Source organism: Podarcis bocagei, assembly GCF_964188305.1.
Source record: "Podarcis bocagei genome assembly, chromosome: 4".
In the NCBI taxonomy this organism is placed as follows: domain Eukaryota; kingdom Metazoa; phylum Chordata; class Lepidosauria; order Squamata; family Lacertidae; genus Podarcis; species Podarcis bocagei.
Window position 1 is genome coordinate 99396750 of NC_138128.1, and position 17174 is coordinate 99413923.

A 17174-nucleotide genomic window follows, 5' to 3' on the forward strand; every position below is an offset into this window, starting at 1 on the left:
TTTAAAATGCTGGCTGTGGGGAGCAAAGCCTTTCGGCCCCGGCCGGCCTTCCTGGACCTCTTCTGAAGGCCGGAGGGGGGGAAAGGCTTTGCTCCCCACCACCAGCATTTAAAAGAGGTCCCCGGAGATTTCCCTATGGGCTTTCGTCTTGCGAAGCAAGCCCATAGGGAAATTCGTCTTGCGAAGCGCCTCCAAAACAGAAAACCCTTTCGTCTTGCGGGTTTTCCGTCTTGCGAGGCATTCGTCTTGCGAGGTACCACTGTAATGTGTGTCGCTGCTACATATCGTGAAATGATATTTTGCATGGGTCATACCACTACCAAAAGGTGTGGGAAAAGAGTGATGGGAACACTTGTAGAGGCCTCACTAGGTGGTGTTCCCATACCCCCCACCCCCCAAAAAAGTGACTAGACAACCTTAGAAGACATCTGAAGGCAGTCCTGAATAGGGAAGTTTTAAAATGTTTTATTATGTTTCTATATTTGTTGGAAGCCGTCCAGAGTGCCTGGGGCATCCCAGTCCGATTGGGGTGTGTGTGTGACAACAACAACAACAACAGGATGTCCCTATTTTCATCGGCGAAATCCTGCTTAATAGTTTTGCCACTGCGGAAGAAGATAAACGTGCGCATTCCTTTTGTAGGGCTCCGTCTCTGAACTCGTCCCCTTCCCCTTTCTCACGGCAGAATGGCACTCGGCACATGCCCAGAAGAACCACCGCCCTAGGTTCAGTTTTCTTTTCCTTTTTAAAGAAAGCGATGAGCCAGGCACGTGCTCAGAGCCACTCCCCCCCCCCCCGCCCGTTATTCTTTGTTAAGGCGTTTGTTTCCCCTGGAAGGCAAGCCTTTGCTCCAGGCTACGGAGCCGAAGGTGCGGGCGACAGAGCAGCCTCGCCGGCTCGCCCTTCCGGACCCGCCCCTCGGCCTGGCTGCGCTCTCTGGGCAGACCCTCCGGCCCCGGCGGGGATGCGCCCTTGCGCGCGCGCGCCCCGCCTCCCGTCACGGTGCGCCCCGCGGCGGGCTGCGTGTCTCCCGGCTGCCGGCGCCGCTGCGGGCCTCTGGCCGCCCTTCCTCCCTCGCAGCGCGGGCAGGGAAGCCTCGCCGTCCCGGGCGCGCCCATGTCCTCCACGCCGGTGCGCTCGCCCACCCTGCGGCCGCACAGGATGAAGAAGGACGAGTCCTTCCTGGGCAAGCTCGGCGGGACGCTGGCCAGGAAGAAGAAAGCCCGAGAGGGTGAGCGGGGCGCCGGGAGGGCGCGCGGCGGAGAGGGGGGCCCGGGCTCGGGGCGCCCGGAGGACAAGGAGGAGGAGGAGGAAGACCCGGCGGGCTTCCGTGCGGGGTGGGGGGACTCGCGCAGCCCTGGCTCGTGGCTGCCCTAGGAGGCGGCTTAGGATCGCAGCTGCGCGCTGCCTCTCCGCTCGGAATGCGGAGCTCCCAAGCCCAGCCCGCCGCCCTCTGATTATTTCCAGTTGTCTGGAAACTTTCCTGGCGGCGCTGCTGGGTTTCTCGTGGAGGTAGCCAGGGACAATGGAACGGGAAGGGGGCGGAGGAGAAGTTCCCCAGGAGTTTTCTCTTCTGTCTCCTGTAAGATGAGCGAGGCTTCCGCGGGGTGATGCGCGGGGTAGAGTTGCGCCAAATGACTGTGCCAGCTGGCGCAACGGGCTCCCCTTGGAAGAGCAGCTCAGATCTCACTTGCGCTGCAGACAGGTAGCTCTGTTTGTAAACCCCTGTATCTTCCTGCCTCTCTGCAATTTGGGAATACAGTGGTACCTCGGGCTACATATGCTTCAGGTTACAGACTCTGCTAACCCAGAAATAGTGCTTCAGGTTAAGAACTTTGCTTCAGAGTGAGAACAGAAATTGTGCTCCGGCGGCACAGCAGCAGCGGGATGCCCCATTAGCTAAAGTGGTGCTTCAGGTTAAGAACAGTTTCAGGTTAAGTACGGGCTTCCGGAACAAATTAAGTACTTAACCCAAGGTACCACTGTAATGATGCCTTTCTACCCCACACGGTTGTTGTAAAGGTGATCAAGAAATGATTTTATTGGTGATTTGCAGGGAGTGAAACAGGTCCCCACCCTTCTTTGGAGGGCTTCCATGGCTTTGATAGGTGCACTGCAGGCAGAAATGGCAGGGGAAGCTTTTCCTGCCATGGTATCATAGAATCGTAGAGTTGGGAGGGAGCCCTAGGGTCATCTAGTCCAACCCCCTGCAATCTCAACACATGGTCACCCATCCAATGAAAAACTTTTTTTTTATTAAAGGCACAGATGGAAGCACGTTTGGGGAAAGGAATGTGGCAACTTGGTGCTTCAAATATAGGTGATGATTAGTGTAGAGAGACAACTTATCAAAGTTTGCAAGAGGTTAGCAGACTAGCACACATATAGTGTGAGGGCCTAGAATAAAAGGGTGGGGGAGGGGGAGGGGGGAGGGTTCCCACCCTCTCTTTAGAGAGAAGGGAAGCATTGAACAAGCCGTTCTTTGAAATCCTTACATAAGTAAATCAGAATCCTTTGACTAATTTCACTTTGCTGCTGAGACATATTTAAATGGATGTATTTCTTAACCACCCCAGAAATTGGAACAAGTGCTCAATAAACAGCAAATATGATTTAACCTCTGCACAGACTTTGTGCAAACAAAGGGGGATGGATGCTCAACAAATCGCTTGTCTGAAGGAGGAGGCGGCATTTCACAACTACAGCTCTCCTCACCATTGGACATACCTGGGGGCCAGGGATTTCCTATCCCTGAGCTAAATCTCATTGCATCTTACTACCACCTGACGGGGGGGGGGTTAAGCACGGGTGGAAAAATTGCTTGTCCAAAAGATACCCTTGAGCTAAACCAAACTCCACAAAAATTGCTCTACTCTGTCTTGAAATGTGGTTCATTGCACACCAGAAACTGGATTCTAATCCACCATTGTATAGGCTAGTGGTATTTTCTCTCCACCTCCCCAGCTCCAGGTTATTTATATGCAACTTTTTTCACAAGTAAATCTGTTCTCAAAGCAGTTCACAGGGGGAAAAGCGGCTTACACCTCCCAGTCCTATTCATGTTTATTTGGAAGTTCAATGTGAAGAAACGGGGGCATTGGGTGTCTTTTAGGGCACATTCCCCATTCATACGGGGCAGTTGTGATGCCAACAGATCTGATGAGTGCCTTGCAGACAGAAGGTCGCAGGTTCAGTCCTTGGTGTACTGGGATAGACTCCTGCCTGAAGCCCTGGAGGACTCCTGTTGGTCAGCGGGTAGAGTAGACCGTCCTGAGTTAGAAGGAGCAACTTACTTTGAGGGAAGCTGCCCAGAGTGGCTGAGGCAACCCATTCAGATCGGTTGTTGTTGTTGTTGTTTAGTCGTTTAGTCGTGTCCGACTCTTCGTGACCCCATGGACCAGAGCATGCCAGGCACTTCTGTCTTCCACTGCCTCCCACAGTTTAGTCAAATTCATGCTGGTAGCTTCGAGAACACTATCCAACCATCTTGTCCTCTGTTGTCCCCTTCTCCTTGTGCCCTCCATCTTTCCCAACATCAGGGTCTTTTCCAGGGAGTCTTCTCTTCTCATGAGGTGGCCAAAGTATTGGAGCCTCAGCTTCACGATCTGTCCTTCCAGTGAGCACTCAGGGCTGATTTCCTTAAGAATGGATAGGTTTGATCTTCTTGCAGTCCATGGGACTCTCAAGAGTCTCCTCCAGCACCATAATTCAAAAGCATCCATTCTTCGGTGATCAGCCTTCTTTATGGTCCAGCTTTCACTTCCATACATCACTCACTACTGGGGATACCATGGCTTTAGCTACACGGATCTTTGTTGGCAAGGTGATGTCTCTGCTTTTTAAGATGCTGTCTAGGTTTGTCATTGCTTTTCTCCCAAGAAACAGGCGTCTTTTAATTTCGTGGCTGCTGTCACCAGCTGCAGTGATCATTCAGATGGGTAGGGAACAAATTATTAATAAATTTCCAAGTCATAAGTTGAATTTGTTGTTGTGAAAGTTGCACAGGGTTTAGAAAAATGTTGCAATGAGCACAGCTTCAGTCAACTGGCAGGAAATCCAGCAGTCACTTCCTTCAGTTGTGTCTGTTTTGATTTCTAAGCTGATCAAAAATGTTCTTGGCTTTGATGTAAAAGATTGGGGAAGTGTTACCAGCATTCTTTTGAATGGCTATTAAAACAACTCATTTTAAATGAACTTAACAGTGGAGCACTTAGGTCCTATTTAAATGTAATGCCTTGTAAGAAAACTCATCTGTTTCCTGGACTTGCTTGCCTACACTTAGTGTTGGCGTGCCAGGGAGCGTGTGTCAGGGCAGCATGGCACCAGCATGTGACCTTTGCAAGTAGAACAGTTGAACTTTAAGCATGGAACCAGTTTCATGGCATGCACCAAAAGCTGCCCAAGATGGCATCTGAATTAGGATATTTACTTGGAAAAATTCTGCAGAATTTCCAGGGCCTTGTTTAGGATCGCACCCTGATGGAGCCTGACCTTAAACACGTTCCCTTGGAAATTAAGTCCCACTGGGTGGGTGCCGGAGGACTTACTCCATTGTAAGCATGCTGAGAACTGTAGTTTTCAAGAAGATAAACACAAGCGCATTGCTTCCCAATGTGGATCAAAGGAAGTTGCTTCCCTTCCCCCTCCCTTTCCTGCCGGACTTCCTAGCTTGCCACATTTCCTTTCATTATTAACATTTTAAAATGCAAAGGTTTGCAGCTGTTTTCTCTAGATCATCTGTTCCCAAGCTGTAAAATGATGCGCATGGAGCTGGGGCTTAATTTGATCCAGTGCTTGCCAGCAGTGATGGAAAGACCCGCTCAAGGTTATTGGCCATTAATCTGTTGTTCAGTTTCCCATACAGACCAATGCTGGTGAGTCAGTTTGCCCTTTGTGCCCTTTCTGATGCCCTGGGCCAAGGGTCAGCAAACTTTTTTAGCAGGGTGCTGGTCCACTGTCTCTCAGACTTTGTGGGGGGCCGGACTATTTTTTTTGGGGGGGGGAGAATGAATTCCTAAGCCCCACAAATAACCCAGAGATGCATTCTAAATAAAAACACACATTCTACTCATGTGAAAACATGCTGGACTGTCCGTGAGCCGGATTGAGAAGGCGACTGGGCTGGCCCTGGCCCCCGGGCCTTAGTTTGCCTACCCATGTGCCTAGGCCGTAGAAAGGTGTCAGCTGAGGGTAGGATGAGTGGTTGTAGGAACGCAATGGGCCTCATAGACAGTTGCAGAGGAATTATTGGTTCTCAGTGGGAAGGCAGCAAATTGACCAGAGCAGTCAACTGCGTGTGGATACACACAAGATTCTTTAATGTTTGTTTCTCGTGACCCACTGACTTAGGCTTGCGGGGTCTACTTTGTGTTTCATTTGAAAGAACCTTATGATCCAGCAATAAGAGCCAGGTGCGGAAGATAAACACTCCGAATTAAAGAGCTGGGTGTGTTTGAGCAGCTGCTGATCAGAGGGCTTTGCTTTGAGTGCCAGGATGGACCTGGGTCCACCGGCCTTCTGCCCACAAATCAGTTCTTTGACTTTTCTTTGTTTCAGCTGATTAATTTCCATTTGGGATTCATTTTCTTGTTGCCATTGTCAAACAATTGGGAGCCAGAAATCTTGGCCTATTTACTGTACGTTAGCCAGAGATCTCTCCGGAGATCCCGATCTATGGCCTCCCACTCTTGCACTAACTGTTCTCCCATGTATTACTGTGGTGTCCATGCACATGCATTTAAAATTACTGTGCCATGACCATCCCGGTATCTTTGGAAACCTTTGTCTTTAGAGAAGATCTTCCCTGATCTTTCCTTTCCAGAGAGTCCCAAGGCAGGCAATTCACACTTTAGTCGTCTACCTTAAATGTGATCTCTTGCTTGTAGAGTAAAGGTTTGTGTGAAACAGTCTAATTTGAAAGCTGAATGGAACAACAGGTGAATGTTGTGTTGTTTATGTGAAGGTCCTTCTTGGGTTGTAAAAGTTTGCCTTGTAACCGAGCACGCACAGTCCATAATGCTGGATCCTGATTCCTGTGAATTTATTGCTGCACTCAGCAACTGCCAAGTGCGCTGGGCTCTGCTGAGTTTGGCTGTTGTTTTGCCAGGTTGTGTTATGAGCGCAGCTTTTTGGCTAGAGGAATCTTCTCAGCTGAATTGATGCCGCTTCTTTAATTAGCTGGGAACAAAGTGGACTTCCTTAGTAAGCAGCATTGTGCTGTTTTCTTTTCTTTTGATAGGAGTAGCTTAACCAACGAGGCTGAATTTGGGTTTAGGCTGTTGAAGTGGTTAAGTGGGGAAACACAAGGGATGGCAAAGGCAGAGAGGGGGGTGGCAGTGGCAAAAGAGGAGTGTTTGCAAAGGGTGCATGTGAACAAAAGCAACTGCAGGCTTCGTTACGCTTGGATGCTGCTGCTGCGGCTACATTTCTATCGCACCTTTCTTCCAAGGAGCTCAAGGGGACGCCCATAGCTTATGTTCTCTTCATTTTATCTTCGCAACAGCCTGTGAGATAGGATAGAGCGATGGAGACAGTGTCTGGCCCGATGTCCCCCAGTGGACTTCATGGCTGAGTGGGGAGTTGAGTCCTGGTCTCCCAGGTCCCGGTCCAGCACTAACCACTATACCTGAGATTGAGAACTATGGGGTCAAATGAAAACCAATACCCCCCCCCCGGAAACACTTTTAAAAGGCCATAAAAGGCCTGGTTAGAAAGAAACATTTTTGCCTGGTGCAGCAGAATCAAGGACCAGGGATGATGGGCGTTGTAGCCCAACATCTTCTGGAGGGCCACAGCTTCCACATCCCTGATGCAAAGTAATGTTAAAGTAAAAAGTGGTTTTGAACACGCAGAGTCCCTGAGACCTGACACGGTCCGCCTGATGTGGCACAGCAGAGGCCACGTTTTACCAGACCTGGTGAGAGATACCTGGCCATGAAGAGATGGCATGTAGAGAGTCTACAAAGGGGGTTGTTTTGATGAGTATTGATGAACCATGGGCAGTATTTAGTTTGAAATACAGCACTGAGGCATCTTCCATTTACAGACTTAGCAAATTGCTTGGGCTTCTCGGCATTGCAAGCTTTTGCGTAAGCATAGCAGATAGAATGTTGGACTTGGATCGGGAGACCTGGATTCAAATCCTTGATTAGCTATGAAGTGTATATGGTGACCTTAGGCCAGTCTCCAAATTTCTACCATATTTACCTCGTTGGCTGTTGTGAGGATAAATTGGAATAACCTTACAAGGATATTACCCGGGATAATTCCCAACCATTAATGACAAAATTAGCATGGGTAGTAAAGATGTACTTTATTTTAAGTGTGAGTGTGTGTGTATGAGAAAGGAAGCATTTTGTCTCTGGTTTCACTGAGATAATTTTCTCCCTTCTTTATTTTTCTTTTGACCACATAGTGGAAAATTCCGCAGAAGTTCCTTGGCTATAAAACACCCACACCCACACACCCCCGTATGTTAAACTTCCACTATACTAAAGTGTGTATGTTGTGGGGGAAGGCTAATCCAGTAGTTCAAAGGCATTTTGAAATTTCATTGTCCTCTAACTTAATGCAACATTGGGATTGGGATTAGAAAGGTGTGGTTCAAATGTGGACACGCAATTCGGAGACCTTTGGGTAAGCACCTGCCTTTTACAAGTTACAATTTGAAGAGTTAAACTACCAAACTCAAAGCACAGAGAGAGACTTTCAGAAGCTTGGAGAGAAACTTTCAGAAGCTGGCTTGGGCAGAGTCTTTCTGTGGCTTCCCCTGGTTATAGCAGAATACAGTGGTACCTCGGGTTAAGTACTTAATTTGTTCCGAAGGTCTGTTCTTAACCTGAAACTATTCTTAACCTGAAGCACCACTTTAGCTAATGGGGCCTCCTGCTGCCACCACGCTGCCACTGCACGATATCTGTTCTTATCCTGAAGCAAAGTTCTTAACCCGGGGTACTATTTTTGGGTTAGCAGAGTCTGTAACCTGAAGCGTATGTAACCTGAAGCATATGTAACCCGAGGTACCACTGTAGTGGAGAATTAGTAAATATGCTGCAGAGACTGAACCTGGGAGCTATTCTATGTCACATCGCTAAAACCCAAATTCAGTAGAACTGGAGGAAGCCATTAAGTAATGGATGCTTACTCATCATTCAGTCTCATTGTGTTCAGTGGGGCTTCTTCCCAGGAATTGTGTTTAGGACTGCACCCATCAAATGATGGTTTCTTCACATCAAGATAGGGAGCTTTTAATCCCCCTCAAGTTTAGGTAAAAGGGAATTGGGATGCTGTGAGCTCAAGGCTTGCTTCTGCTCACTTGTTTCTGAATAGACTGGTTGTGTGTACTTCTTCCTGGCTCTTCTGTTGGGATACAACTTGCACCCTTTTGCTAAACCCTCAACTTCATCATATGTTCACTTTGTCTGGAAATAATGTCTAAGCTTCACTGGGAAGACAGTTGCTGTTATGCCTGAAATAAATTTCAAACTGCTCTGCTGCATTTGGAGAATGTACTGCAGTGATAATTTGCTCGAATACTCTCCTGCCAAGAAAGGAACTTGGAAAGTGTAAGAAAATAACGGGATATGTGTGTGTGTGTCCAGAACCATGAAAGAAAATTGTACAGCTCTCTTATTTTATCCCAGGCTCAGTGAGACTTATTTTCTACATAGGTCCATTAAATTCCTACCAATGCCATTCAGATATTTGGGGATCTTGAGGAAAGAGTGCCAAAATTAAATAACCCGGTTTACTAACCAGGGGAGGCTGTGTTTTACTGGTCTTTTCTTGGTTTTAGCATCTAGTCCGCTAGATGACATCGCAAGGGATTGTTGCCTTAGGAGAGTGAGAACAATTCTCAGGGATGACTCACACCCCAGCCATCACTTCTTTAATCTTCTACCGTCGAGCAGGAGATACAGAAGTATAATCAGCCGTACCAGGCTAAAAAATAGCTTCTATCCGTGGGCTGTTAGGCTGTTGAACGAAAAATAACATAGTGAAATTGACTTGCGAGGTGGTGTGCTGTTTGATAAGAGATTGAGTGTTGGGGGACGACGACGGCGGAGGCTTGTTTAATTTCATTGTACACAGGTTGTACAATGACAATAAAGTGCCTTCCCAGGTAACTAGCATAGCATAGCAAAACTCATGGCGCAATGCCATTGCTTTCTTTTCCAGCTGCTGTATCCTGGTGAGCATCTCTGGTGGCCTAACCATGGTTCAGCAAGGCTGTTGGATTTGGACATAACGTCAAGGCAATGTTAGAAAACAAGCCATGGCTCATAAGCCAACAGCAACTATGGCTTAACATTGTGCTTTGCTGCCAGAAAGCAAGCCATGGTTAGCCTCTTGGATGGGTTCAGACATTCAGACAAATTACACTTTGGCTAAATCAGCTGTGGCTTATCGTATGTGCAAGCCAGGCCATTATTCCCAAACTTGCCAGGCCTAGCTGGTTGCAGCTTGCTGGGGGGGAAATGCACATAAACAGGAGAAGGGTGGAGCATATTTTATCATCTTCTGCCTAGCCTTCCTGCACAGTCACTTGTGTTCCCCAAACTGTGCCTATCCTTCAAATTCTTAACAATTACCCAAGATGTTGCAAGTAATGCATTGCAGTTGGACTTCTGCAAACTGAAGCAGAGGTGGAATCAACCTTTGTCCCTGACCTCGGATTGACCATCCTTTTTAGCAGTGAGTTCTGTGGTCTTGTAATGATTTATTTCTCCTCCTTCCTTTCGCTTTTAAGCTGTTGCAGTGTAGATATGTGTTCCTTTGCATCACATCTAGACAAAGATGTTCTGTTGGAAACATGGGGCTTTTCCAGGTTGAATGGGTCTGCTGCTGTTGCTGAACTGGTGAACTTGATCAAAAGAGCTTATTTATAAGAGCCACCAGCTATAATCCTTGGGGAGAACTAATCCTAATGTATGCCCAGCTTGTTGGGAATATAAAAGAATAGGGAGCTGAGGTTGCTTACTGCATTCCAGATACAGAGTTAATTTGATAAAACCGGGCTGAATGTGCTTTGGGTTGTTGGCTGGTGTCATGGAGGAGCAGTTTGCTCATCATTGGCTCTTAAACAGCCGCCCCCCCACACTTCTGTTTTGGAGGTTAAGAGGGGAAAATGAAAATGGGCAAAGTGATATGCTCACTTTGTGGAGTTTTGATCTGTGGTAGTTTGTTCACAAATGGGATTCAGCTCTTCATACTTCAGTCATGAGCCAATGGATTTAGAAGTCTGAACGATGATGACTGTTACCATCAACGTCCGCGGCAGTTTACACAGTGACACCGCCAAATGAAAGGGCTGTGCCCTGAGGAGCTTACAGACTAGAAGATTTTGCCTGAGGGTTAGGCAAAGGGGGAAAGAAAGCAGCCCAGGTAATAAGGATGGATATGAGAAAGTGCCGTTGTATCAGTCTAAGCCTTATTGCAGGTGGTGGATAGGGATTGAGATGGCCGTGCCAAGGGCCTCATGAGAAAAGGGGGGTTTGGAGAAGGGGGGGCATGCTATTGCCAGAGTGGTGACCTCCAGCTGCTGTTGGACTCCAACTCTCAGCCGCTGCAGGCAGCATGGCCAGCAATGCTAGGATAATAGTCTGTCAAGATTTGTAAGGCACCAGGCTGACCACCTTGGTGTAGCTGTTCCTCCCTCCCCCCGCAGATATTTATTAAAGTTTTCACAATCCAATAAAAATAGTTTCTAGAACAAATAGAATCAAAAAGATAAGACAGAGAGGAGAGATAGAACAAGAAAGGGGAAAAGAAAGAAGGAGGAGAAGAAAGGAACAGAGAAATAAGAAACATAAATTTAACACCAGTAATAATCATAATAAAACACAAAATTATATGTGTATAGCCCTCTGTCATAATTATGCCTTGACCTTCAATCCACATACAAAGAAGTGAGTCTTCCACTGGATCTCAAAGTCTTCCTGGATCTGAAAGCGCTTTGGAAGCAATGGCCAGCCCATTCAGAGACAGACAGAAAGGTACAAAGAAGGACAGAAACTGCGCTGGGTGTTGCTCATGTACCCAAATTGCAATTTCAAGTCTCTCCAGGATGGAGGTGGTACCTGTTTCCATTCTACAAATGGAGAAAAATGAGGCAAAGGTTGTCAGTCAATTGGATTTACTGTTTGTAAAAATCTCAATTCTTCTGTTTACCTGCAAGGAGTAAAAATCTCCAGGTGATCAGACTGGGAAGCTTTTGAACATGGGAGATGAGCTGGTCCTTGCTTTCGCTCATGTCTCCTGTCTGCCAGAAATGACTGACACATGCCAGCAGGTGGGCTGGAAGAGAACCCATCAGAGGGCTGGTTACTTTGAGGGACCTCTTTGCAAGACTCTCTTTGACACGGCCAGGAAGTTCGCTACTGCAGCTCTCCAAGAGGTCCGCAACTATCCATTATGCTCTCCTAAAAGCCGGGCAGAGCACCATTGTGGCTTCACTTAGGCGGAAGATACTGTGTCCTCTGTCCCATAATTAGCCGCTCTATTCAACATCATCATGACAGCTGCTGTTTTCCAACACTGCGAGGTTCAGACCTTGGATCAGAAATAACTGCAGCTAAAATTAAATAGCAGTTATCATCCGGCTTCCTTTTCCAAGCAGCCAAACTGCTGATGGCCATTAAGAAGAAACTCGATTGTTAGGATATAGAAAGCGGCTGCAGCGAACTTCAAGGTGCTTCTGGCTTTGAACTTCGGGGTTTTTTGTCTGCTGTAGACAGGGAAATTGCAGCTTGTTTGTCTAAGAGTATTTTGTAAGGTGTGATTAAAAGGGGCGAAGGGGTTAAAAGCAATTTTTAAACATAGAATGGTAGAGTTGGAAGGACCAACTAGATCAACTAGTCCAACCGCCTGCAATGCAGGAATATGCAGCCATCCCGTACGGGGATTGAACCTGCAACCTTGGGGTTGTCAGCAGCACACTGTAGCCAACTTCTCATATTAACGGTATCTGAGGGCTAATTCCCTGTGGATTCTTACTGTGCTGTTATGTTAACATAGAGAGGAAGGAACCATGACAGTTGCCCCATGACTGCCATTCCTTTATCCATCTGTTATTATCTGGTGAGGTGGTGATGGCAAATAATTTTATTATCTATTCATTTTTAAAATAAAAAATATTGCCCTTCAATGTAAATATTTCCAGGGCAGCGCACAATGTTAAAACTATTTAAAACTGATCTCCAAGAGACAATTGCTGGTGTCATCAACATCTCAACCTCCAGTCCCATCGCTTCAGACCGTGGACCAGGCTGGCTGGGGCGGAGGGAAGGAGCCGGCTTAGTTCCTAAGGGCTCCAACAAAATTCTGTGCGACGTAATAAGTAGGCTGTAACTTGAACTTGGTCCAGATGGTGCTGAGCCTCCACCTTCCACTGGGGGGGCACCTGGGGCAGAGAGTAGGTTGGTGCCCTTGAGTGGTGTAATAGTTAGAGGGTTGGACTTGAACCCGTGGCAGACACGGGTTCAAATCCCCACATGGCCCAAAACCCTGAAATGTATTTTATATAATTGACTTCTTATTTTTATTTCTATTCTTTGTATGTCGTATTGTTGTTTTATTGCTATGGCTGGCGCAAATAAAGATTCACTCCTTCATTCCCCACATGGCCACTGGGTGACCTTGGGGGCCGCTGTCTCTCAGCCTAACTTACCTCACAGGGTTGTTGCCGGGATTGAAGGAGAAGGGGTGGACATTGTACACCACCTTGAGCTCCTTGGAGAAAAAAGAGAGAGATAAACGCAGTGAGAGGCACAGCGTCCTCTCAGTTTTTTGCGCCCTGGGCAGCCTCCACACCCGGAAATCCCACGGAGGTGAAAGTGTGATGTGGGGCAGTTGCAGAGGCGCTCTTGCACCCCAGAGGTCTTTGCAATGCTGAGAGCCAGGCTCTCCACACGGCATAATGACAGACTTACCTCACAAACCGGCAGCGAGAGGAGAAGGGCTTCCTCCCTCCGTTCAGGCTTGGAGAAAGTGGCGGAGGATTTGGCTGTGGTGCGGGCAGCCCATTCTTCGTGAGTTTCGCCCTGCCCTGCCATGTGCTCCTCTTCCACCCTCCGCTTCCCACCCCTCGCAACGGCTGCTGCCCGACCGTCTCCTCCCATGTCACTGCGACCAAATTAACCCAGGCTTGCAGGTCAGTCCCTGTCCATCTGCCTCCTTCCTTTATAGACATTTGGGACTGTCCAAGGCTGGTCTGCAGCAATACGTAGCCTTACATTCCAAGGGGCTGGAATGGCAGGCCTGCTTTGTAAAAAACGCAAGAAAACGGGAGGTAGGAAAACGTGTGACTCTCCACTAACACCCCCTCCCAACTTTTAGAACTACCTGCATGGAAGAGGAATATTTCCTGGCGGTGAGCTTAGGTTTTCCGTCCCAGAGCAAGTGGTAATGTGATGAGGTTTGGGAGTTTTCTTCATTGGGACATTTGATGCTCTTCTTGCCAGCTTAGTGCTTAGTTCAGAAATAGAGCACAGCTCAGCAGTCTTGGCAAGTGGGATTTAAAAATAAAAAAATAAAATTAAGGACAGAGCATATTCTCTCTCTTTCTCTCTCTCCCACACCTGCCTGCTCTTTGTTGAATTGCAGAATGGGGAGGATCATTGGGCATGATTTATTTTTAGTTCCACATTTTAGTTCCTCTGCCAGCTTCCGAGTCCAAGGGGGTGTTTGGGAAATGCAGGACATGATCTGTTCCAGAGATTGCAAATAGTTGAAGGTGGGGCGGGAGGGGAAGAGAAACCAAGACCATTGAGTTCAACAATAGAGAACGAGCTTGCTGATAACGGTTGTATCAAAATGCGCTGTAATATGAGCCTGAGAGCATGCTTTGCGGTGGCGCAGTGATGCTAGATTGGCTCCGTCCGCACTCTTTGTTCACTGGCACAACAACAACACTTCAGGTTAACTAGAGCTGTGTGTGCGAGTCTGTCCAAGCGCAGAGATATCACTGGTGTTGGACCCAGAACTAAGGCTATTTAAATACAAAACACGCATCGTCATGATGTGATGATCACGTTTGCAGCAGTTGTTGATATCATATGCGTAGGATTGCCACCTGAGCAGAAAGATCTGTTCCCAGGGCTCTGGACCTGAAAAATTCAGCATTCTGGCCTTCTGATGTTGGCAGAACGAGGCATAGGAGCAGGAGTTGGTTAAAGAGTTGGCAAACACCACCTTGAAATCCTTCATTGGTCTTAGTTTATTTAGAGCCATAACATTTTCCATGTATTTCTCTCCTCAAGCAGTTTTTGGGCTTGAAGCAATTACTCTAAGGAAAACACTTTTGAGGGAGCTAAAGTTAGACTTGCTAAGAAAACAGCATTGAGATCGGCAGAGTGGGATCGATAAGAAATGGATATTTGGTGGGCCATTTTTGAAGTTTACAAACATTTCGAACCCATTGCTGGTTACATGCCAGGATGCCGTTTTACTGACCAGTGCCATAAAACAATACTTGGCAATTTTGCTTCTGTTTCTTTAGCAAAATTATGCTGTAGAAACAAGGAGCTTCCTTTTATTCAGAACCCCCAATTGCAAACTTCATCTGGCAAGCCGTTCGGAGGCCCCGTGGATTTTAAAAGGCCCACATCATGCAAAGTGCAGGATTGGCTTTGTGGTCTGTGCTTCATTCTTGAGGAATCCAGATATGCTTCATATCCTGCCATAATTTGGAATGAGCTCACATTTGAGTACAGTCATGAGGAAACCTGCTGTTAAATCATTGTACGCTCATCCCCTGGGGACTTGGTTTTGCGTCCAGCACAAACGTTGCATGTCTGTTATAAGAATTATAATTCTCATCCATTCAGCATGTGGGCAAATGGAGGTGTTCCGTTATTGTTGGAGATGTTCTCTGCTCCTGAGTAATCCAACAGCAGGAAAAAGACAGCGTATTTGCTCCCTGCCCCCCTCCAGTGTCCAATATATGGGAGAGGAAGGTTAGAGCTGAGTGGATGTTTGAACATAGAAATGGAAACGTACATTTGTAGACTTGGAAGAGACTCCAGGGATCATTTAGTTCAACACACTGCAATGCACCAACCTCAACATCCATTTTGAATCCAGACCAGACCCTGCTTACCTTTGTAAATGGGCTAGCAGTTTTTTTTGATTCACCACTCAGAGGAATAGATTGTTCTTTACTTCTGAAATTTTAAACCAACGAGCTTGCTGGACTCCGACATGGCTGTGTGCCTCATTATACGGGCCAACTAAAGTCTCTCTTGTTTTCCCGTTTAAATCTCCTTATTCAGCTTGTGCTAATTAGGGCAGCAAATAATTGGTGTGAAGTACAAAGCACTGCGAACACTTGACAGCTCATGTTCTCTCTCCCCTTCCCATTCTGCAGAGCATCCTAGGAGACTTTTGCCTTCTTCACTCAGTGTTAGAAACTGAGGTATGAAAGCGAGGAGCTAAATGGCACCTTAAACCTAGGTTACGGGTGCAACAACGGAATGTCTAGGCACACATTTTAATAACAAGAATACAAAGCTGAAAATGAAAGAACTTAAGCTAAAGTCTTATGTTCATTTTTCACATGATCTGGTCCTTCCCCAGCCCACCCCCCTAATACTCTTAAGTATTAACTTTTTCAGCAGGAGGCCGGTCCACTGTCCCTCAGACCTTGGGGGGGGGGGGCTGGACTATATTTTTTTTTGGGGGGGAAATGAACGAATTCCTATGCCCCACAAATAACCCAGAGATGCATTTTAAATAAAAGCACACATTCTACTCATGTAAAAACACACTGATTCCCGGACTGTCCGCGGGCCGGATTGAGAAGGTGATTGGGCCGGATCTGGCCCCCGGGCCTTAGTTTGCCTACCCCTGCTTAAGAGGGTCTCTTTTCCAGTCTTCAGAGAGTGAGGGGGGTGTGCGGGCAGAAAAAGGTCCTTTCCTTCCACTCTGCAGTTTTAATCTGAAATCTGCGCCCAGAGCTCAGAACCTGCTTGCACTAATGAAATTCCCTGCCACAAAATGCGCTCCTATGAACCCACCCATCTGTAATAATCAGCTATGAAACTATGTGCTGTGATGTCCTCATGTTTTTCCCTAGCCTAGTTCCAGGTGGAATCTAGATACATATAAAAAAAATGTTCTAAACATCGCCATCTAGTGTCTTTGCAGTTAAAATGAGGCATCAGGCATAAGCCTGCATTTTATTAATGTTTGATCAGGACTTGTATATTAAAGAGGGCTTAATTTTCAAATGTTTCATGCCAGGCAGAGAAAACCTTGGCCATTCTCCTAAGACAAGGGGCCCCTTGATTGATAGCAGAAAACAATTCTCAAAGTCGTAAAAGCTGAAAATACAGACTAAGAGCAGGACATTGACCCTACATGTTACAGAAGATAACAAAGGCAGAGATAAATAATTAGGAATGGGCAAATAGTAAAATGATACCATGGGCCTCTTTTAAACCTTGAGCTGACAGAGAAAGAGAGGCTTTTTGGGAAGTCTTTTTAAAGCTGTTTCTTCCTTAAACAGATAATGGGAAAAGCAGCTTGCTGAAGGGGGGGGGGATGTAAACTGAAGAGCCTTCTTCTGAAACTGTTTTAAACTGAGTTCTTCTTTTTTTCTCTTTCTCTCTCTACTTTAAAAAGGCCTTATTCCTTTTAAAAGGTTACCTATGATAATGTATGAAATATATTAGCTTAAATATATTGGCTTAAATGTAACTATGCAAAGGATTTAGAAAGTAACAAATTTAGATGTTAGATTCTTATTTCATAGAATCATAGAGTCCTAGAGTTGGAATAGACTACAGGGGCCATTGAGCTCAGCCTCTTGCCAGACAAGAAGACGCCATCAAATGCTGTCCAGATATATTAGCTGTCAGAACATTTGTTTAGAAACCTTCAAATGAAGGATATCTTTCAATGTTGATGTGAAACTCAAGATCCTTGACATATGTTTAAGATAAAAATTTAAGATTAACCATTTGTTTTAGAAGGCAATAGGGCAGGGAGGGCAAGAGGTGAGCTGGTAATTAAGATTCCTTGTTGAGACACATGTAAGATATATTACTACTTATTTGTCATTTATAGATGTAACAATATATAGCTGTTTGTGTTCCTTATAAGGACAGGAGGATGTGGGTGTATCTTTTAGGATTGGATATAGCAATCAGCCAATAGGAAATCCAACCAGGCTGATT

General features: G+C 46.5%; 1 protein-coding gene across 1 annotated transcript in view; it reads left to right on the forward strand.

The window, feature by feature from the left end:
• The first annotated feature begins 1103 nt into the window (after positions 1-1103).
• The window catches only part of PARVB (parvin beta), a 48224-nt gene continuing 32153 nt past the window's right edge, over positions 1104-17174 (forward strand). Inside the window, exon 1 of the mRNA XM_081191837.1 lies at positions 1104-1231. Coding sequence (XP_081047963.1) covers positions 1117-1231 — 115 coding nt within the window. The 5' untranslated portion in view covers positions 1104-1116. The remainder of the gene's footprint in view (positions 1232-17174) is intronic.